This window comes from Halichoerus grypus, chromosome 10, assembly GCF_964656455.1.
Source record: "Halichoerus grypus chromosome 10, mHalGry1.hap1.1, whole genome shotgun sequence".
NCBI lineage: Eukaryota > Metazoa > Chordata > Mammalia > Carnivora > Phocidae > Halichoerus > Halichoerus grypus.
In genome coordinates, this window is record NC_135721.1 from 113,850,367 (window position 1) to 113,872,895 (window position 22,529).

The following is a 22,529-nucleotide window of genomic DNA, read 5'->3' on the forward strand; positions in this document are numbered from 1 at the left end:
TTGTCCTCATTCTGGTTTTTAATGGTCAAGGTGACAACAATTTACAAAGTTTTTCCAGACCCGCATTTAGTTTCCATGGTCACCTCTGCCTGCCCGACACACCGTGGACCCTGCCCTGGCAGGCCCCCGCCAGTTGGGGATCAGACACCCCAAGCCACATCCCTTTCTCGGGATGGGTACCGGGTGAAAGCCCAAGCCCTTCCCTAGCTCTGGGGGAAGCAATATTCTTGTCTCGCCGCACGGGTGAAGCAGGAAAGACAAAGTGTGTGGTGAGGAGTGCCTGGGAAGAGGGCTGAGGCACATTATTATGATTCAAAACCAGGAGACTGAGTCAGTGCTGATTTGCAGTCTGTGGTTCAGCTGATAGGGTGGTGGAAGGACTTCTATCCAAGACCCCTGTGATCCTCCTCTGCCAAACTCGCATAGGAAGCACACTTCTGGGGGGAGGCCACTATCAGGGGGAGCTCCTGCCGGGGCTGCTGCCAGTCAGAAGGCAGCAGGGCAGAGAACTGCGCACAGGACCTGCACACTAGAGCCGTGGACACCGCACTCGCCCTCAAAACGGACTCAGCAGGAGCCTCTTGCAAACGCTCACACAGTGGAAGCGGCTTGTGGCTCAGGGAACCCACCTCCTCTTCACCATTTGATTTGCCCCACACCGTGAGTGGACAGCTCAGGGACACCTCAATTCCGTTCCTCTTCTCGGCCAAGATGCCCTACTCTGCCCTAATTTGGGCTGGCAGGAGCTGTCTGTCTCCCAGGTACAGATCTCTGCACGTGGAGTAAATAAGGCAATGGCAGAGCGGCTGAGAAGATCAGGGTGCAAGTAGCCCAGATGAGGGAGGAAAGGGCTGGGGCAGGCGGGTGTCATCAGAACCCCAACTGACCCAGGCCCAGGGAGCTCGAATTTCCCAGAGTTTGAGTGAAAGGAGCACAGGGAAGTATTTACTTTCACTTGAAGGGCTCGTGTGCATCTAGATCTGACCTCACACTTCAGGCACTCCTGCTGCTGCCATCTGATCCAGTCAAGAGGTTTGTTCTTGTGGGAGGAGGTGGCTACAAAGCCTCTTTCTTCAAGTGCCTGACTCCCTTCCCAACAAAGGGGGAAACCCTCCACTAGTCATCTCAGGGATGGTGGGTGGACACTAGTGGATGGGTGTTGTGGGCCACAAGCAAGTTTTAAGCAGAGATGATGGAAGGGAGGCTCCTCCCCACACACCCTGGAAATTAATGTGATTTTAAAGCAATCAAAGCCGGCTTCAGTGGGAGAGGTTCCGTACAACATGCTGGTGATAGTCCTTCAATTTTTTTTGGTTATTTTTATTTTTTTCTTTAAAGTCCATTGATCGTCACAAAAACCCAGGAAATGCAACTAAGGAGAAAACAAATGTCCAACCAAGATCTAAGAACCCAGAGCTACGGAGACGTGGCACTGGACTGCTGGGTGTGAGGGAGGGGGCGGGAGGGGTGGTCCCCACGGGGCAGCTGGCCATGGGAGACGCAGGAGGGAGATGAGGCTGCCGGCCAGGCGGGCGGTTATGTTAATCGCTGCACGATGACGGCGTTGAGCAGGTTGGCTTCCTTCAGGGTCTGACTCTCGTCAGCCAGCTCTTTGTTCGGGAAGGTAGTCATGAGGACAAAGCTGGTGGCAGCCATGGCCGGCCGGGCGTCCACGATGAAGAGTCGGATGTCGCTGATCCTGGTGGAGTGGGGGTGAGTGGGGAGGTGGGTGAGCAGGGCCCTTCTCTGCTGTCCACGACCCCTGGCCATCCTTCTCCACAGGGCAGCCAAAACACTCATTTGGAAGCACATCAGATCTTGTCACTCCCTTGCCTAAAAACCTTCAGGGCTGCTCGCCGTCTCTTGGGATAAACACCAACCGCCTGACTGTGATCCCAAGCCCTACCTACTTTGACACCACCCTCCTTCCCATTGTTCTCTATCTTCCTCCTCCTAGATTTTCGTCATGCTGGGCTTTCTGCCCACACCGGGGTCCCTCCTCCTAGAGGCTCCCCTGCCTGACCCATCTCCTGTAATCCTAATCACACTCGTTTCACAACTTAGCCCGTATGACACCCCTGTCAGCACTCAAGGACTGTCAAGCCATTCCCTAGGCCCCACATGCGCTTCCAGTTTAGTTGGCCTGTGACTGATGAAATTTAGATACTGCTATTCTAGAAAAAGGAGTTGCCAAATACCTATAATACCAGTAACAGTCCTCCCCTGCTAATCTCTTCAATCTCTCTGTGCCTCAGTTTCCCCATCTTTAAAATGGGGTTGGCACAGTTAGCTTTGATCCAGCCCAGATGATCTGAAACAGTAGAGCAGGTATTCTAGTATTCTCAAAGGGCAGATCTAGAAGAGACTTTCACAGCCCAGTGGTTTTCAAAGACCCCCTGGAGGGCGCTGGGTGGAGGAAGCCAGTTGGAGGGGATGCCGGCACTGTGCCCCCCTCCCCCTCCATCAAGCACGGCAGTTCAGATTTTATTCTGCTGCACCTGGGCTTTACCATGAAAGTTCCTGTGAACAAATACTGGGGGTGCTAAAAAGACCCTGAGAATTCCAATCCCCTAATTTTACAGGTGAGAAACGAGACCCAGAGCAGGGAAGCGAGCAGTTACTGGCCACACTTAATGCAAGAGCAGGGACTAGAACCAAAGGCTTCAGACCTGCAGACCTTCCCCTCCCACTGCCTCCTTCGGGGACAGCATGGCGTGCCTGCTGGTGTTTAGGGGGCCCTCCCAGAATAAGCGAGGCCAGACGGCGCAAGGCACCTGTGGCTGTGGTTGAATTTCTGCACCAGCCTCCCGCCGTCGGCGAGCCGAATCTGGATGTTTGTGGTGGGCTGGGACTCGTCGATTGAGACGGAAGAGCTGGCTTTGGCTTCGTTTTCCGCCTGCTGCGCTGGAGAGCTGGTATTCAACACCTGGGGGGCCGTGCTGAGGAGAGAGAGCACGTCAGGCCGCACAGAGGAACAAGGGCCCTGCAGGAGGGCAGTCCCGCCTCGGAGTCAGCCTGAGCACTCGCTGTGTCCGGGACTACGTGTGCCGTTGCCGCCACAGGGAGCGACCGAGACAAGCCCTGCCCTTGTGGCACCTACCTACGGGCCCAGCAGAATGCGCTCAGGCCCTGAGCTGCTGCTAGCTTCCTCACTCCTGAGCAACCTGGGGCAAGTGACTCACCCCCATCTTCCTGGGTGTCCTCACCTGAACAAAGGCTGAAAGGGAGGAAAGCAGCATGCATGACAGCCTGCAGCGGGACCAGACCAGGCTGAGTTTTAGCCTCAACGAGAGAGGGCAGTCCAAGTCTGTAGCCGAGGAGGGCCCGACACAGCCTGGCAGGTGACCGCCGAGACGCAGGGACCAGTCCAGACTCCTTTCCTGTCACAGAATCTTCAGGCCTGCACTCCCTAGTGCAACCGTACTCATGTGCACATTTATTCTCCTACGTCAACTATCAGAAGGGGGCAGAGATTTCCCACAGGCCAACCAAGTACCCGGCACCGTAGGGATCATTTACACAGTAGGAACAGGACATGGTGTCTGCTGCACTGTTTAGAGCTCAGACCTTAGATCAGATGGACCGGGGTCTAAATTCACCCACTAGCTCTGTGGTGCTGGGCAAGTTACTCAAAACGACCTTAGTTTCAACAAGAGTAGTAACGAGGATCTTGAACAAGGGTTAAGGCTATGGTGCCTTACTCAGTTTCTATGAGAGATAAAGGAGAGAGCTACATACAGCACTGACGTATACAAAATGAACCCCCAATTCTCGGGGTGCCTTGGCTGGCTCAGTCAGTTCAGTGTCCTACTCCTGATTTCTGCTCTGGTCATGATCTCAGGGTTCTGGGATTGAGCCCCACATGGGGCTCTGTGCTCAGCGTGGAGTCTTCTTGTCCCTCTCCCTTTGTCCCTCCCTGCTAGTGCACACGCTCGCTCTCAAATAAATAAAGTCTTAAAACAAAAACAAAAATTCCCAATTCTCCACAACTGTTGGGAGGTTTCATTCCTCTCCTGTAAACGCCCATGCATCTCACTCCCAGCCTTTCTCTTAGCAGACACCTGAGCCCAGACCCATGCAGAGAAAAGGCCATGAGATGCCAGCTTGTTTGCTTCCGAAGCCTCTAATTACATCAGTTCTTAAACCTCTCCCTTCCCCCTGGATCTTTACAAGCTAAAAACGGTACCTGTAGCAAATCCAACAGAAAGTGCTTTCCCAAGTCTGTTTTCTGGGACCCTAGTCCCTCCACAACCCAGGAAGGTTGTGGAAATGCCACATAACAAACTGGAAGCATCAGAAGCCACTTGCATATTAAACGTCTTGAGAGACTGTGCAGTTAAGGCAAACTTATTTAACCACCACATCCTTTTTTCATGGGACACTTGTTAATCCTCCTGCACACAGTGTGCATGTGAAACACTGCCCCAGAACACACAACTAGCTTATTCTGTTCTGTAAATGTGCAAATGAGGACTCAGAGAATCACCAAGTAGAATTCAGGAGAGAAGCCTGGCCACACTTACCAGCCGTGAGAGGAGCTGCTTCTACGCATCAGCCTCCCAGCACGTGGGCCAGGGCACACAGAGAAATCACAATACCACAGACTCCAAGAGATGCTCAGGAACAGTGGGAAGTCCAACGTCACGCCTATAAATGCCTAAGACTGACTCTGTTTTGCTCAGGAGTTTCATGGGCATTAGGTCAATTGTCTAATTAGACTGTAGGTGGCCTGTCCCTCGTGGGACTCAAACGTGGGCCAGGGCACACAGAGAAATCACAACACCACAGACTTCAAGAGATGCTCAGGAACAGTGGGAAGTCCAACGTTACCCCTGTAAATGCCTAAGACTGACTCTGTTTTGCTCAGGAGTTTCATGGGCGTTAGGTCAACCGTCTAATTAGACTGTAGGTGGCCTGTTCTTCAACTGTTTTATGTAACATTTCCAAGGACGGAACAGGTACTCAGTGAAGCTACTGCCTGCCAGAAAGGGAACTCTCACATCTTCGGTCAGGCCTACAATGAGAAAGAAGCTATTCCAAGAGAGCCCAGAGTATCCCTTTGGGCAAGGGTGGGGAAGGCAGGGACACGGGAACGGCGTTCATTTTGCTCACGCACTGTCTGGGGGGGTTTGATAGCCGCAGCCTCATGACTCATCACAACCGTCCTTTGAGATGGGTATGGTCTCCATTTGATGGATGAGAAAATAGCAGTGCATGTTGTAGGGCAGTTTCTCAATTTTTAAGAACTTACGTGACGAACAAGCTTTCTCCCTCTACATTCTGTGTGTTCCTACCAGCCAGGACTTTGTCAAGCTTCACAGTCTATGGTTTACTTTAAGAACAAAAATCCTTTCTCAAACTCGTCCCCTGCTCCCAGAAAATCTGATATACCCCTCACTCATGAGCTGGGTGACCCTCAGCTAGTTAGTGAACATCTGGGCTTCTCAATTTCCTTTTCTGTAAAAGGGGAACACTATCCCTATCCCACCTCTATACCCCTTAGTGCAGGCAGTCCACTACATGGCAGCCATTCCTCTGAAGGAGAGTCAGTGTGATGGCTGGGGAAACAGCACAGGACCGGCCATCACCAAGCTGGGCCCCAGGCTGAGTATTTCACGCGCAGTGGTTCATTTAATCCTCAACGGCATGTGAGGTAGGAATTCATCATTTCTACTTTATAGGTGAGGAAACTGAGGCACAGTGGGATTAAGCAATGTACCCAAGATCTCAGTGTTGGTTTGAGGTGAAGCCAGGACACAATCCAAGCTGCCTGGCTCTTGTCCTGTGCTCTAACCCCTGCCATACTCTCCTGCCAAGCCTTGGAGTCAGGCAGACCTAGACCTGGACTTACGGAACACTGCCCCCAAGACACAGTTTGCTCTCCATAAAATGGGAGTTAAATGAAATTTCTGGTTGAGATAATAGCTAAAAATAATGCACCGTATCCAGCATATACTAGGAACACAAACAAATGCCTATGTGGCTATGTAAGAACATCCCAGATGCAATGCACCATGGCAGGTAAGAGCAGAGACTGGAGGGAACCTATCTCTGCAATGACCAGCAGTGTGACCTTGGGTGTGACCTGACCTCTTCAAGGCTCAGAGTCTTTATTTGTAGACTAGGGATTGAAACAGGATTAAAGGTGATAACACATATGAAATGCTTACTCCAGTGCTTCGCTAACAGCAGAAAAACACTCTAAAAGCTAATTACTATCATTCCTCAAGGTCTTGCCCCACTTATATTATCTATATTCTGGACCCAAATCAGCTGGAGAGGTTACTGCCTAGCCATGGGCTGCAACTGGAAGGTCACCTAAGGGGTACTCCCAACCTACACAGCCCTCAAGGAGGGTGAGGACTGGAGTAGGAGGAACCTCTATACCAGATTTTATGGTTCTTATTTGTAGCAAGACACTCAAAAACTAGTAGGTCCAAATTGCTCTAGTTGTGCATGGTAGCCACGTGCATTGGTTCAAGGGAACTCAGCCTTGGGTCTGGTGTTTCCGGAGAGCTAACACTTGAGCCATTCCTCGCAAGGAGCGGCTGAGTCATCTGAGGCAGTGAAGGCACTTCACCCAGGAACAGGAATGGTCAGATCAGACATCCAAAAGTTTCTTTACTATCTTACTGCAAATATCATCCAACTCACAGGGCAACAGAGCCTCATCCAGATCAAGAGCCGGAATCACCCAATTGCTCATTTCCTTTGTAGTCGGGAATTAACTGGGCACTAAGGTGCTTTGTTGTCACAACTGTTAAGTGCTGACACCTTGCCATCTCTTTACAAAATGACCACTGCAGAAAGCATGGTGAGCAGCCAAAACTCAATCCAGGTAGCAGCAAACCCACACCCCCCAGGGCGTTCTTGGTGTTTGCTACTCATAATCAAATAAATGCAGTCTTTCTGGACCTTCAAATTAGTTCCCATCCAAACAGATGTAAAACCTAAAACAACAAAGTTTAATACAACCCTAAGAATTTTCTCAAATTTTTGAACTGGTAACAGTTTATTCATTCAGATAATTGGAGGAAAAAAACCCAGGACTGACTGATTTTTGAGGCAAACCTGAGAACATTTTCTTAAACTTTTGGCTCTTGATCATTTTAGTTGACAAGATGACAATGGAAAATGTTGCAAAATTTATGGGAAAAACTAGAAAACGCTGCCCATCTGGTTTAGACTGAAAAGCTAAAACCTTACTTAACTTATAAAATCTCATTTAGCTGTATAAAACATGTCTTTTGTTCATTTTTCATGGAAAGCCAAACTGAAATAAAATGAAAGTGGCACTGGCAAAGAATATTTAGCCAGCAAAATCAAGCTCGTCAAGCACCTGATTAACAAGATTTGTCTCAACTTGTTGGATTCATCCTCCACAGCCGCAGAGAGGACCACTCTGAGGACAGCTGTCTTGGGACTAACCCGCAGGCCCAATGCGGTAGACGAAATGAGAGCAGGCTAGACTTACTATTTGGGTCCTGGGAAATCAGTCTATTGGTCTCTCTAATGTCCCGAGCTATTATTTTGCTCCTGATAAGGCATGAATGGCCAACAGGGAGGTCAGGGATTCCAGGAGGGCCCGGCTGAAGCTCAAAGGGCACAGCTGCTGGCAGACTACACTCTGATCCTTGCAGATGGTGGTGAGGTGAGCATGGGCAGTGCCTAGCTCCAGAGCTGCCAGATCTAGGTCAGAGAGGGCGCTTGCTGTGTAGGTGTGGGAAGAAATGCCAGTCAGAAGGCCTGGGTTCCAATCCTGGTTCCACCACATACCAGTCATGCACCCAAGCATGACCCTGAGAGTCCAACAATCTCAGTGTTCCTTCTGGAAAATGATTGTACCAGCAGGGAGGGTCACGATTCCCTGAGTGCCTCTTCTGTGCACAGTTCTCCCTGAAGAATACTGACCAAGTGACCCCATGGACAGAGCTGAGTGGGCCTCTGAGAGAAGGGAGCCTGAGTATGGGCTGGCCAAGGTCTGGTGGGAGAACTCTGCCTATCAAAGGCAAGAGTGACTTCGACCAATCAGATCATACCAGGGGTCTGAACGCAAGATGGAGGCAGCGGCAGAGGACACAGGCAGAAAAAGTCACAGGAAGTGACAATGAGTGTCAGGCAGGGCCAAAAGAGGAGAGATAAGCGCCACCATAACGGTGGAGCATCAACCTGCACAGGGCAATAATGTCCCTGAGCTTCCCTGGATCCTGAACAAAGCTGCTGTGAGGCTGGGTTGGGTGACAGAGTCCAAGATTTCTCATCCCTCCAAACCCCCATTTCAGGTGACCCAGGAAAATGTGTCTGTTTCAGCCATAAGCCATGAAGGAGACTACTGCCATGAACATGCTAGATTACGGAATCTAAGCAGCAATGTATGACCCTTCCTGCTCACAGTGACTAACTGCTCACTGTGGGGCAGCACTCTGTGCTCCTCACAGTGACTAAGGAGGGAAGCACTCATTTTATCAGTCACATTTTAGCACTCGAAGGTCATATGGCTAGAAAGTGAAGAAGAAATTTTAAACTCAGGTCTTTTAACACCAAAGTCCACGTTCTCCACACTCTTCCTCCCATACAAATGAAATATGCAGTACTCTGTAACAGTGACGAGCTACATGTCAAGTGAGTGAGATACAGGGTCTGCGGGTCTGGTAGAGGTACCAGCATGTCCCGCTTCCGCCCGTGCTGCTCCTACCTGCCCAGTTTCTGACCCTCTCCAGTGAAGGCTTTGAAGGCTCCCTTGGGTTTCACAAAATCCTCATCCCGATGGTCTTCCATGTCCAAATTCACCTGCCCACCGTGAGCTAACCTCCGTAGCTCGGCTGGCACCTCCCTGCAGAAGAAAAGACAACGCTGGGGTCCACACAGAGCAGCACAGGAATGGCAGTGATGGGGGCAAAGGGAGGAGAAACGTCCCAGTTCCAAATGTGAAAATCGCTGGGCCTCCATAGGAAGCGGCTACTTTAGTGGCTACTGTCTGCCTCCCACTTGTCTCTCGCCTGTTCAAAGTCACAGTTGAGACCTCTATCTTAGTCGGTCACTTGCTTCTGTCCCAGGCCCAGAAGGGAAAAACAGACACACAAGGTTTTAGATCTGTGACTCTGTATTTCAACTGTGTTAAATCTGCTTAAAATTTTTTACTTCTTGGGGCGCCTGGGTGGCTCAGTCAGTTGAGTATCCAACTCTTGATTTTGGCTCAGATCATGATCTCAGGGTCCTAAGACTGAATCTTGTGTCGGGCTTTGCATGGGCGTGAACCTGCTTGATAGTCTCTCTCTCCCTCTGCCTCTCCCCATGCTCACGTATGCGTACACGTGTGTTCTCTCAAAATAAATAAATAAAATTTTTAAAAAATGGGGGCGGGGGGCAGTGTGCCTGGGTGGCAGAGCCAGTTAAGCATCCAAGTCTTGGTTTTGGCTTGAGTCATGATCTAAGGGTCATGGGATGGAGCCCTGCGTCAGGCTTCGTGCTCAGTACAGAGTCTGCTTGAGATTCTCCCTGTCCCTCTGCCCCCCCGCCTGTACTCTCCCGCTCTAAAATAAATAAATAAATCTTAATTTTTTTTTAAAACTTCTTAAATAATAAACATTTCAATCAGCCTCTTCTTTTCCATCTGCCATTCCATTCACTGACATGGAACCCAGAGGAAGGCTTCTCTGCTCACCCTCTGCGAATCGACTCCAGAAACTGGGCATTGGATGGGTCTTGGTAGCTTCTGAGTTCACCATTGTCCAGGCTGAACCCACTCTTCCAGAGCTTCAACACTACATGAACCTGTGACAGTAAGAGGTAGCAGTCCATACATTGTCAGGAAACTGGCAAGCACACCAATGTGACCCTGTAAATTAGCAGGTTCTTACTATTTTCTTGTGTCATTATCAAAACACAGACAGACACACCACACACACACATGCACGCGGAAATCTATCAACCACCAAGTATTAATTTAAATAAGGTGATATGGCAAGAGGTTAAGAGCATGGACTTAGATTTAAGCAGACCTGGGTCTACATCTCAATTTTGCACTCACCAGACTAAGTGGCTCTGAGCAAGTGACCAAGTCAAAGCTGTGGCTTATCTGTAGGGTTGCCAGTGTGCTTGGCATGTAGCTCGTGCTCAACCAAGCTGCCATGGCAAATTTACTCATGGGACTATTTTGCAGTCATTACAAATGCTATCTACAATCTCTGTTAACTCCCCATACATATTCACAGGAAAGGGTTGAGGCTACAAACCAACATATTAGCAGCTGCTGCCTCAGGTGCATAGTTTTTATTTTCTTCTTGTTTGACTTTATTTTGGAATAAAACCCAAAATGATTAAAAACAAATACATAATAGAAACTAATGGTCACAAGGCCAAACATTTGTTTATGACACAATATTAAATTCACAAACTTCACAATTATCGATATAATATGAGACACTTATTGGTGAGGGGACCCTATACAGAGAAAAAAGGACTGAACAATAGTAAGGAAAATTTTTTCAAAGTTGTGTTTTAGGTCTCCTTGGATGGACTGAAGACTAAGTTCTTTAACCATGTCCGCAGCACCAGAAAACCCCAGAATCATGATCCCTCTGCACAAGCTTCGTGGAATGCTCAGACAACGCCTTCATTTGTCCATCTCCTCTGCTCAGCCCTTCTTACGAGTACCCCGCCCAGTCAGGTAAATCCTCTCCATCCAAGGACCACAGTAAGGTGGCCTCTTCCCTCTCAGAGGCTGCTGGTGCACACGTAACATGTGACCAATCGCCTCTGAAAAACGGCAGAACAGTCTATGAGCTTCCCAAAGAATGGAGACGCACACTCACATCCTGGCCGGAATGCCGCCTCCTTTCTCCTGCCACGTAAGCAGACTCTTCTTCTGGTGCTGCCCCAAGGCGATAGCCACCCCCTGCAAACGGCTATAAAACACAAGTTCATAAACACTGAGGAGACAGGCAATGGTGGTGGGTCACTCAGATACAATGACATACCTCAAGCTTGTTACCTACTAGGTGCACTTGCTCTGGTACTGAACTCGGAGCCACAGAGCCAGGCAGTATGGGAGATGAATGAAGTGACCTGGACTGGTGAAAACTGGTGGGGGGGGGGGGGCAGGCAGAGGGCACTGCTTGGCTAAAGGGAAGAGCTGCTACTAAGCTCTAGTTAATTATGGTCATGCAGGAATCTGAGGGCAAGATAATACCAAAGACTTTGACTTTCCCAAAAATGACAGAAATCTAGAATTTATGTAACACAGGTGGCTACTAATTTAATTAAAACAAAATAAAGTAAAACACTGAGTAAATAAAGTTGGCCAAATACAACATGTGTATAGGACCTGTTCCAACCCACAGGCCTAGATTTGAAAACTGCCTCAAATCTTGATTTCATGTTAAAAGGTGAAACAAACCGCATTGCTCTTGCACCTATAAGAACAAGTGAGCAATGAAAGACAAAACAAATTCAGTCACTACTAGGGTGAGAAAGGGCTCCCCCCAGCCCCCAAAAACCAGAGTCCAGTGGCCACAGACAACAACCCCCTATGCTTACTCTCGGTTTACTGGCTTCTCCAGGGCTCTTGGTCACTCGCTCCACAGCTACAGCTCCATGTTCCTTGGCACCTTTAAAGAGATCATCCACCAGCTCGTTGGGACTTTTCTTCCTGGGAGGGCCGACAATCTGCTGTCCACTTCTCTCTGAGCCCCCGGCATAAAACCTGTACAGAAAACATGTGTCTTACGCTAAACGCACTTGGAAAACATGAATACAGCATGTGCCAGGCTCTGGGCTAGGTGCTAGGAACACTGAGGTAAAGGGCGCAATGCCCATCTTTAAGGAATTTACTGTCTAACCGGGGAAACAGGTTAAGTAGGCAGGCAGGCATAATGCAGTGTGAACAGCAATGGAGGTCAGTAAGGGGTACTCTGGAGCACTGAGCTGGGGAGGATCTTCTGGGCTGAGTCTTGAGGATGAGGGTATGTTTATCATGTGAAGAAACCAGGGAAGGGCATTCCAGGCATGCATGACAACATGCCAGCTCCAGAAAGAGTCCCAACTGGGAATTATCCATCCGCTGGCCAGCACCCTTCTCGGAGATGGCAACTATGGTCACGGTCAGAAGCAGCTGCGACTAGCAGCTCTAGGTTAATAGTGGCAGCGGTGTGGTTAGTACAAGCAGCTAGGCTCCAGTGTTGGCTCTGCCGCTGAGTGACCCTGGGCAAACTGGTGCAGTGCCCTGTATCTCATTTTCCTTATCTTTAAAATGGGAGAGAAGGACCACATGCCCTACCTACCTGCTCCTTAAGTCAGGGCCATGAGGTTCAAATCAGCGGATGTATGCAAAAGAACAAGCACAGAGTAATGCACACATGTAAGGTGGTGTGATAAAGCACAGAGAGCTCACTCAAGCTTCACCTCACCTTGCTATTCTGGTGATATCCACTGGGGGCAATGAGAAGATGGTACTGAAGGAGGTCAGGGAAAGCCAAATACAAGCCCCAAGATACCCACACCAGGCTCTGCAATGGGCCACGTATGGCTTGAGATTAAGTTAGCAGTTTTTAACCTGGTTCTGAAAACCAGTACTCACGTAGCCTGGCTAGCCACCTGCTTGTCGCTCCTATTCACTGCTAGGTCAATGGCATGTCTCTCAGTGGGGAGAGTTGAGAACCTATAAAATTAGTCTCAGCCTTCTATTTCCCGACATTCCACTGAATGCAAGGCAAGCCACAGGCCTAGACAAGGACAACAGCACCAATGTCATCAGGTCTGAAATGCTGAGGGGCTGAGGATGTAATCAGGATGTGAAATAAAGGAAGGTCATCACCTGGAGGATGTGACAGGACAGGAAAAGGAGGCAGCGGCCATTTAGAAGTTGGGCATTCACATACTTGATGGCATTGCCTTTCACTCAAGGAGTGTAAAACTCTGAACCTGGAATGTATCTAAAAAGAAGGCTGTGAGGCAGCGTAAAGGTCACTATATGGATGAAAACAGAGAATAGAACACATGTAATTTCTCAGCCCGCTTCCCAAAGAGTGACCATGATGAGATAATTATATTTCCCTAAGAGTTACTATAATGATCGTTAAGAACGTCTCACAGACCGAGGCAGGGCCCATGGGGAACTAAAACCCGTGAAATGAGGCTGCAGATGAAGTTCTGCTCAGTGGACTGAAAGGTCTTTATTATGGAATCTCAAAGCCTTGGCTTGTGAACTAAGAGCCTGTGATCAAGTGCTTAAGAATATTCATTCCTTTCACCTGCACTTTCATTTCTACAAACTACCGTAAGAAAATAACCTGAAATGTAGCCAAAGATTAATATACAGAGATGGTCACAGCACTGATATTTACGATAGTAAAAAAACTGTCAAAAACCTAAATATTGGACAATCCATATGATGAATTATTATTATAGTTGTTGAAAGGAAACACTAATGAATCTTAATGGCATGGAGAAGTACTGAAGAAATAGCATTAATCCAATAAAAACAAGAAACAAAATTATCTGACCGTCACCATGTAAAATATAATACCAAACAAAATACATTTATATACAGAGCAAAGACTGAATAAAAATATGCCAAAACATTAACTCTAGTTACCAAGGGGTGCATGAGTGTTACATTTTTTCAGTATACTATTCTGTATCTTCCACAATGGACACTATTTTTATTACAGTATTCCTAGCTGTTAAAAACAAACAGACAAACAGTATGTATATGTGTGTATATTGGGGGAATACGCACTGATAAGCTTTTTATTTTGTTTATTATGTAATGTATTGTCTTTTTAATTAAAAAGAAAAACCTGGAAAGAGAAACACCCAAAATATTGATACCTGGTGACCACTGGGTGACCAGGTATTATGAATAACTTTCTTTTCCTTCTTATTGGTTCCCTTCCCCTAACACTCCTTAACAAATACATATTCTTTTAATAATTAAAAAAAGAAAAACCCAGAATACCCCAAAAGAAAAAAATAGTAACAGAGGAAAGGGATGACTTCTAAGCTACAGGGAGTGGGAGACTGTTTCTAGAATATAACCACCCAGACTAGCCCACAGTAGTAATGGCTAATGATAACCGAGCACGTTATCCTTCTAGGTCCTTCTAGATGGTTTACACATTATCATGGACTTTCCTGTGGACTGTATACCCCACCAACAAAGACTCACCTCTGGCCCTCTTCCTCCTCTTCCTCCTCATCTTGGTCATGAATGAGGTCTCTGAAGGATGTCACCCTATTATCGCTGGAGACACAGAAAGGAGCAAAATGATATCGGGGAGAGTTAAACAAAAGTAACCCCCATTATCAGCTGCTAAGGAGTTGAGGACATAGGGGTTAGATTTTTTTCTTTTTTTGGTGGATCTACGTGAAAGAGGGTTAGCCTTTCTATCAAAATAATGTGGCATTTTTCTTCACGGTAACGCAGGACTGCAAACAAATCAGGAAGGACTATTGTGAAATAAGATGGAGTCCAATTTCAGCTCTCCTAGAGGGAGAAGAGGGAACAGTATGGGGTGTATGGAGATATGGGGTATGTACTACTTTAAAAACTTACAACTGGATAGCTGTTTTTAACATTTAATTCTTATTACTTTTTTTAACAGATTTTTATTATTTTTAAATAATTTCCACACCCAACGTGGGGCTCGAACCTACAACCCCGAGAGCAAGAGTCACATGCTCCATTGACTGAGCCAGTCAGGCACCCCTCATCATTTAATTTTAAATACTGAACTGGAGGGGCGCCTGGGTGGCTCAGTTGGTTAAGCGACTGCCTTCGGCTCAGGTCATGATCCTGGAGTCCCTGGATCGAGTCCCACATCGGGCTCCCTGCTCAGCAAGGAGCCTGCTTCTCCCTCTGACCCTCCCCTCTCATGTGCTCTCTCTCTCTCATTCTCTCTGTCTCAAATAAATAAATAAAATCTTTAAAAAATAAATAAATAAATAAATAAATAAATACTGAACTGGATACTAGGTCTACAAAGATGATCAGACACAGTTCTTATTCTTGAGTTGCTTATAGGCTCATGGCCCCTGAGCCGGGAAACCATCTGTTATATACTGTGCGGTATGGGCTGTGGCAGAGGGAAGCACACGGGACACGTGGGTACAAAACGTCTTGCCCCTCGTGGGGTGGGGATGGGGGAATACCAAGAAAGGTTTCCTTGGAAAATGCAACATTTGGACTGTGTGCCAAAGAATGAATGGACCATCAGTCAGGTGAATAGAGGGCAGGAGGCTGGTGGGGGAGGGAGGCACGCAGGGCAGTGGTACATGCACATATACAAAGTACCACGTTCCAGGAAGGACAAGCTATCAGGAAGTGAAAAGGAAATGAGTATGTGGCTCAGGACACCTCTGCTTCTGCTGCAGGTTAGTCAAGAGAAAGTCTTTATTGGTGTTTAGGAAAAAAGCAGAGCTGTCTGTGGGGCTGGAGAGGGCACAATAAAAATGGGTGTGAGAAGAGTCACCTTCCTCCTCTGACTTTGTTTTACACTGTCACTTTTTCTCTAGTTTAGAGTGTCCTCAAGGAACTTAGGAATCATGAGACACATTTTATAAAAACATTTTCTGTATTTCTTAGGGCAACAGGTAAGTTTTATAAAATGGTGGGGGGGGATAACACAGGTTTACTGAGGCTAGACTGAGAAGCCTCAAGGAGTTATTTTCTAGGGAGAAAGCTCCAGTTCAATCTTGAAGATTTATATCAAGGAGACAATCAGAGGACAGAACAGGCTTTGAAGTGCCATCAACTAGAAAGGAGAGAACAAAGACCAATTAATGTAGCAAATGCAGTCCCTGCTTGAGTTAGCTGAGAGCAACCTCCTGGGCATTCCTGGATGCTCTATATGACATAGTTCAAAAGGATCCAAGTGATAGATGTGCCCTATGGCCCTGAAAGGCTAATTTCACTCATTAATCTTCCCAGGGGGTTTTCCACAGATGTTCAGGCTAGCATCCATGGGAAAAAAGCCCTCTCTCTGTTGTTAAACACCTTCAAATACCACATGTACACGTGCTTGAGCAAACCACTTACTCTGGCAGCAGGTTTCATTCTTTCTCCGAAAGTTCTCACATCCAGACTCTGACACTATCTGACACAGACTCTGGTGTCCATATACCTGCTTCTAATCCCAAGTGAGCCCACCTGGGGATCTGGGGCATGCTAATGAAGTTCTCGAAGTCTTCGTGTTCTCATGTGCCAACAGGGCCAATCACAGCACCAACCCCTTGGGCTTTCTGTGAGCTGTCAGGGCACTGAGCCTGGTGCAGCACATTGCAAGTGCCCCTCTCAAGCAGTGGTTCTCAAAGTGCTGGTCCTTAGACTGAGAGCATCAGCAGTATCTGTGAGACTGTGAGAAATGCCAGTCCCCAGGCCTGCCTCAGAGCTCGAGTCAGAAACTTTGGGAGGAGTGCCCAGCACCCTGCATTTGAGAAGCTCTCCAAGTAATTGTGACACACGCTTAGAGCTGAGAGCTGCTCTGGGGTAGTGTTCTGAGAGTTACCTCAGGCATGGACGTCCAGGGGACACCATCAATTTTAGAACACTTTGTCCTTTGTCCTCCACAAAGTGGCAAAATGTCTCAGAAATTTCAATTTTTCAGCATCAAAGCTCTATCTCCCAGGTACCCTGGCACCCTGAGTACACAAAAGTCCTTTGTCAGATCCATTTTTCATAGTGATGGAAATGTTGTACCTATGCTGTCCAGTACGGAAGTCAAAGTCACATGTGACTACTGAGTATGTGAAATGTGATCAGTATGGATAACTGAATGTTTGTTTTATTTAATTTTAACTAATGTAAACAGCCACATGAGGCTATAGGTTCCTACACTGGATAGTATAATTTTAGAGAATCAGAAAATGGCAGTCCCTGGCATCCTAAGCAAGTATAGGTAAGTTGGATGAAAGAAAAAAAGGAAGAAACTCACCGCTACCTCTTGCTCTACCCTGTGCTAGGTACAGGGGTGGGAGGTGCTGGACAAGGAGGTAGTATGTGGCAGAAGCAGCTCCGTATATACACAGACTTGGACTTGAATCTGCCATAACAGCAGCTGTGAGTTACTCAATCTTTCTAAGACCCAGCACCTTACCTACTTCCAAAGTTGTTGAGGCATAACAACATAGGTTAAGACTATCTGGCAGAGCTGGACAGATGGTGGCTGCTCCTGAAATCCTAGCCCTCCCACTTCCAGGAACTTAAAATTTACTGAGAGAGAAAAAGCGAAGTTAAAGATCAGGAGAAGAGTTCAAGACGACCCACAAGAGGTGTCACCAAGAAGTACCTGGATATGGGTCAAGAAGCGAATGAATTATAGGTGACTGGATTTCTGAGTAACAAGACCATGGCATGCTGCCTATAGGTTGGGGATAATGCACTCAAAAGAGAAGGTAGGGACAAAGCTAAACTTGGAAGGACCCATGGGAGCTGGACAGGAAAGGGAGCAGGTATGTCCAGTTAGGTGAAGGCTCAAACAAAAGCAGGAGAGCAAAAATGAGGCAAAATTGAGATACCAATGAAATCAGTTTGGTTGGAATAAAGATTCGAGAAACAAAGAAAAGGCGGTAAGATTAGGATGGTAGGTTCAGGGCCAGCTCTGGAGGACCCTGAATGTCCATGAAGGGAGGCAGTACATCATTCTGGCTGAGAGCTGAAAACCGGAAACACAAACAGATCTGCATTTAAATCCCTGTTTTACTAACTGTGCATCTTGGGAAGACACCCAGCTTCAGTATCTTCATCTGTAAAATGGGTAGAGTAATAGTACCCATACATAGGGTTGTAGTGAGGACTGAAGAGATGTACATGTAAAGGCTTAACCTAGGGCCTGGCACCTGGCAAGTGCTCAATAAATGACAGCTGTTATTACTGAGGAGTTTAGACTATCTTATAGCAATGGTTACCGTTTTTATGTCCCAAAGATCTTGGAAAATCTGTTAGAAGCTATGGATTTTCTTGCCAGAAAAGATAAAACATACACACAAAATTCTGCCTGTAACTTCAGGTCATTTATAAACCTTCTCGCATCCATTCCAGATTCTAGAATCAAAGGAGGACCTCACTAACGGAGTGCTGCCCCACAGCAACAGCGAGGACATGAGAGAGTAGTCGAGGAGAGAACGGCAGGGGCGGGGCGAGCCAGCAGCAGGCTAAGTGTCCTGCAACAGTCTGGTCCCTCGGGGTGGGGGCAGAGGCAGGTCGCACACACAACTCCTCAAAGGTGCTAGTACAAGCGTGGCTTCTCCGGTCCTTCCGGACAAGGACAATGACATAACAGACTGTGTCCTCCCTCTCCGTTTGTCTTGGCTTCACCCAACTGAGTACCATGTTTGAGGCTTACCCGAAGCAACAAAGCAAGGCCTTTAGGCCTGCACATGTGTTCAGTCCCCCTTGGTCTTAACATTGAACTCTGTTTCTTTGATTCTTTTACTTAATAGATCTATTTTTTATCTTTGTGGAAAGAGAAAGGGGACACATAGAAAAAGAATGGGGATGATGAAAACCAATGCTGATGATGATAATAATAAAAGGACAATGGCTAACATGTACTGTGTTCTACATGCTTCGTAAGTTAAAAACTCATTTAATCTTCCACGTGGTAGGCACTGCTACCATGTCCATTTGACAGGCAAGGAAAACCGAGGCACTGAGATGTTCAGTAAACTGTCAAGGTCACAAAGCTCCCAAGTAGCAGAGTTGGGATCTGAATGTAGGGAGTTGGGCTTGTAGGCTTCTGCTCCAATAAACCACTGCCTTGATATGACTTTAAGGCTACTAGAGGAGAGAGGTACGAACATGTGACTGATACCAGAGGCTACATTTCAACTTCTCCCCCTGTGTGTCTGACACGCCAACATCCCAACAGTAACCTGGGGTACCCGTGAAAGACTCACACGCAGGAAATCAGCCGTCTCCCTAACAACCATGTTCCAGATAGTAACATCCAGATGAGCCATCACCCATACCTCTGGACATGGGAGATAGGGAAAGAAGTTGAGGAGGAACAAAATCTGGGGTTAGAGCTCCTTCTTCAAAGGGAGGAAATGTAATTTAAAGCTTGGATGCCCTTAGAGAGAAACACAATTTACCACTCCACTGGCAAAGAAACATTCTATCTGTATTCTGGGGTTGATTTAAAAACCAAACAAATTTTTCTGGTGAAAACATATACCAGAGAGTAGAAACAAATCAGGCTAGAGCACAGAGGGGAGCTGTAGTTCAGACACCTTTGTAGGAAGAGGCCCTGCTTGTCTCCTGGAGGACCAGCACTGTCTCGCTCTGCAGATCACAGCAGTGATCTGCCATGGGAACCTTGGAGTTAGGTGGCTGGGACAGGGGATGCAAATGGGATCATAAAGGTTAACTCTGTTTCACCTAATCAATCTGGGAAGGAGTGGGTTACACAGGTTTATTTTCTCTTAGACTTCTAAATAGGGTAATGGGCATCCTAAAATATCAAAAGAGCCTTTCTAAAGTCATCTAGTCTAATCTTTTACATCTACAGCCCCCAGAAAGGAAGTCGTTTGGTTTCTACTTAAAAACTTCCAGAGATGAAGAGATCACTCCTCACATTCATAAATAAAAGACCCTCAAACAACTTAAAAGTAGGTTCTGTGGTTTCCCCCAGGACTGGGCCATAAACCACACTCAGGTAAGAGTCTCCACCTGAGTGTGTTGTGCCTCTCTCTACAGGAAAGGAACATGTCATGCGAGGAACTAGTATCCACCAATTAATCTAACTTTCTTACTCCAACCCACTGGTCCGTATGTCCAGGCCTGAATCCTCCATTAAGTCAGGAAATTGCTCTTCATCACTGTTGGAAGTGCACCCAAGTAGCAATAATTGAAGTTGGCCCTTACCTGGGGGCTGTGCCTCTGGACACTGAACTGGGGGTTGCCTGCGAAATGGTCACAATGTCTTCGTCCCCTCCATCCTCATAAAAGCTCGCTAGGGCGATCTGAAACAGAGAGGCAGTAACTTGGGATTCTTAAACAGGCCTTCATCTAACACATATTTCCTTTGAGTGCAAAAAAGCAAAATCACAAAGATATGGCCCACACTTATAAGGTGGTCTCTATCTGGGGACCACAGAAAATGAGATGAAAAGATAGCAAGCAGACCAACTGTTTCTCTTCATATCACCTGAAACAAATTCCACCCACTAAGGTGAATAGAAGGCAAGAAGGAAGGCTGGGATGGAGTCACTCCTCATTCTCATTTTACTAGGAAACGTGCTCCAGTAAAAGCAGTGTACATTTATTGAGCATTTATTTATGTGCCACGTTGTTCTGAGCATAACTCTACATGTGTTAACTCATTTAATCCTCAAAGAACCATATGTAATTGGTGTTACTGTCGTCTCATTCTATAGTTGATACAGAAACATTGAGAAATTAAGAATATTGCCCAAAGTTAAGCAGTTGGTAAGGAGTAGAGCCAGGTCCCATCCCAGGCAGTCTGCTCAGGCCCTTACTCTCAGCTTTTATGTGACAGCCAGGAGTCAGGAACAGAGAGACTGGTCCAGATTGCTAGGTTTACTTTCTCACTAAGGCCCAGTTTCATCATCTATGCAATGTAGACACTTGTCCCACCAACCCCACACAATGAATGAGAGGAGCCATCAACACTCCTGCACAGTCATGCCTTAGCTCTCTATATCCAGAAGGTATACGGGAGTCTTTTGGCCGTTTGTGTTTGGTTGTTTCTCTCACTGACTTAACGGTTAGGTATTTACTAACCACATACTTTGCACAAAGAAATAAGAAAGAGCACTGAGGTCTACGGAGATGAAAAAGATATGGTTCCTGTCCTCAAAATCACCAGCTTTATAGTAGGCAGTGAGCCCGTGTGGGACGTAATCAGCCTGTTAGGAGTGTGCCTTCATGGGATATAACCAGTCCCCTGGAGGCAGTGTGCTGTCATAGGACACACACTGAACTGGTATTGAGGGGGCCCTACATTCAAGTCCTGGCCCTGCCAGGCAAGTCATGTTTCAAGCACGAGCCTCAGTTTCCCTACCTGTAGTGTGAGGAGACTGGGACTGATGACCTGGCAACTGTGTAACATTGGGAGCTTCTAGGTTTTCCAGGCCGTGGCTGCATTTTGTCTCTCTGCCCTGCACAGGGGCTTCACAGTGTGTGTGTGTACAGGCGTGATGCTATACCTCTTTTACTCTGTGGAAGCAATTTAAATGGTGGAGTCAGCAGACCCAGTTCAAATCCCAACCTCACTATTTAATGGCTGTGGGATCTGACATGTATCACTTGCCTTCTGACCTTCCAACTGCTCACCTATACAGTGGAGCTAAGTCTTCTTTACCTCAGTGTTGCTAGGATTAAACAAATCATCACCTGTAAAGTGCCTGGCACTTGGTGGTTCAGAGCCTGGGCTCTGGAATCAGACAGAACTGAGTTCTAAAGCTATCTTTTCCACTTGGTAACTAGTGATGCCTTGAGCAAGTTACCTAACCTCCCTAAACCTCAGCTGCAAAATGCAAAGATTAAGTAATTTAAGACACGTAAAGCAATTAGAACAGCACCTGGCTCATGGCAGGGAATCAAGAACTACTAATCTTCGTCATCCACCCAAGACGCAGGCTAACCAAGACCATTTACGCAATTCTTTCTACAATTAATTACTCGAGTGCCCATTATAAGCCAGGAGCAGTTCCAGGTACGGGGGATTCAACAATTTACAAAAATCCCTCCCTCGTGTAGCTCATCTTAATGCCTTAATTAACAACTATTTAATGAATACGTAATATGTGCCAGTACACTAGACGATAAATTCCACGAGACTCCCATTTTACAGATGACTTAACTAGGAAAGACGAATAGGCTCCAAGGTTGCGCCACCACCCTGGAGATATTCTCCCAGGAACTGGGTAGGAGGGGGCGTGGGCCAACTCCTGGGCCGGGCTGCTCCCTCCACCTGCGGCACGGGCGGCGTAAAGGGAAATAAACGATCACCTCGTCGCCGGCGCAGCTCCACCCCGGACCGAGTCATTCCCGCCGGCCCGGCTCCAGTCGAGCCTCGGCGCGGCCGCCACGCCCCCAGGCTCCCCTCTCCACGCGGGTCGCGGCAGTGCCCAAAGTCTCGCTGACCCCACCAGCGGGCGAGGCGGAGCGGGGAACCGAGGCCCGGCAGAGCAGGGCCGGGCCGCGGCTGGCCCGCGTTTCCCCACGCCCAACCGAGCTGGCGACGCGTGGCAAGCGGCCTCAGAACTCTGAGGCCTGGGTCGGGCCGCAGCCCGGCGGGATGACTGTGCGCTTCGGCCACCGCGGGCTTGATGCGCCAGACGCCCGCCTCCCGCAGCCCCTGGCCGGCCCGACGCAGCCGGCTCCGCGCCGCTACCTGCAGGTCCCAGCCGGCCGACTCGAGGAAGAAGCGGGCCCGGTCCTCCTCGGCCCCAGTCACCGCCACGAACTCCCTCACCGCGTCCTGTCGCTCCGCCGCCATCTTCGCCCTGTGCGCCGCCTGAACCGCTCCGGCCGCCGCCGCACAGCCTCAGCCCCGCAGCCGCGTTCC

General features: G+C 47.9%; 1 protein-coding gene across 2 annotated transcripts; it reads right to left on the reverse strand.

The window, feature by feature from the left end:
* Nucleotides 1–22,529, reverse strand: NSFL1C (NSFL1 cofactor). 2 transcript variants are annotated; one of them, XM_036082398.2, is made up of 9 exons: nt 22,356–22,529; nt 19,862–19,959; nt 14,168–14,242; nt 11,539–11,704; nt 10,815–10,907; nt 9,665–9,774; nt 8,696–8,833; nt 2,775–2,939; nt 1–1,699 (listed from the first exon to the last, which is right to left on the reverse strand). In XM_036082398.2, the coding sequence occupies exons 1-9, from the start codon at nt 22,458–22,460 to the stop codon at nt 1,537–1,539; spliced, it is 1,113 nt and encodes a 370-aa protein (XP_035938291.1). In that variant the 5' UTR covers nt 22,461–22,529; the 3' UTR covers nt 1–1,536. The 2 variants fall into 2 exon arrangements, with proteins under 2 accessions (XP_035938291.1, XP_077913206.1); XM_078057080.1 differs by lacking the exon at nt 22,356–22,529 and adding an exon at nt 21,021–21,825.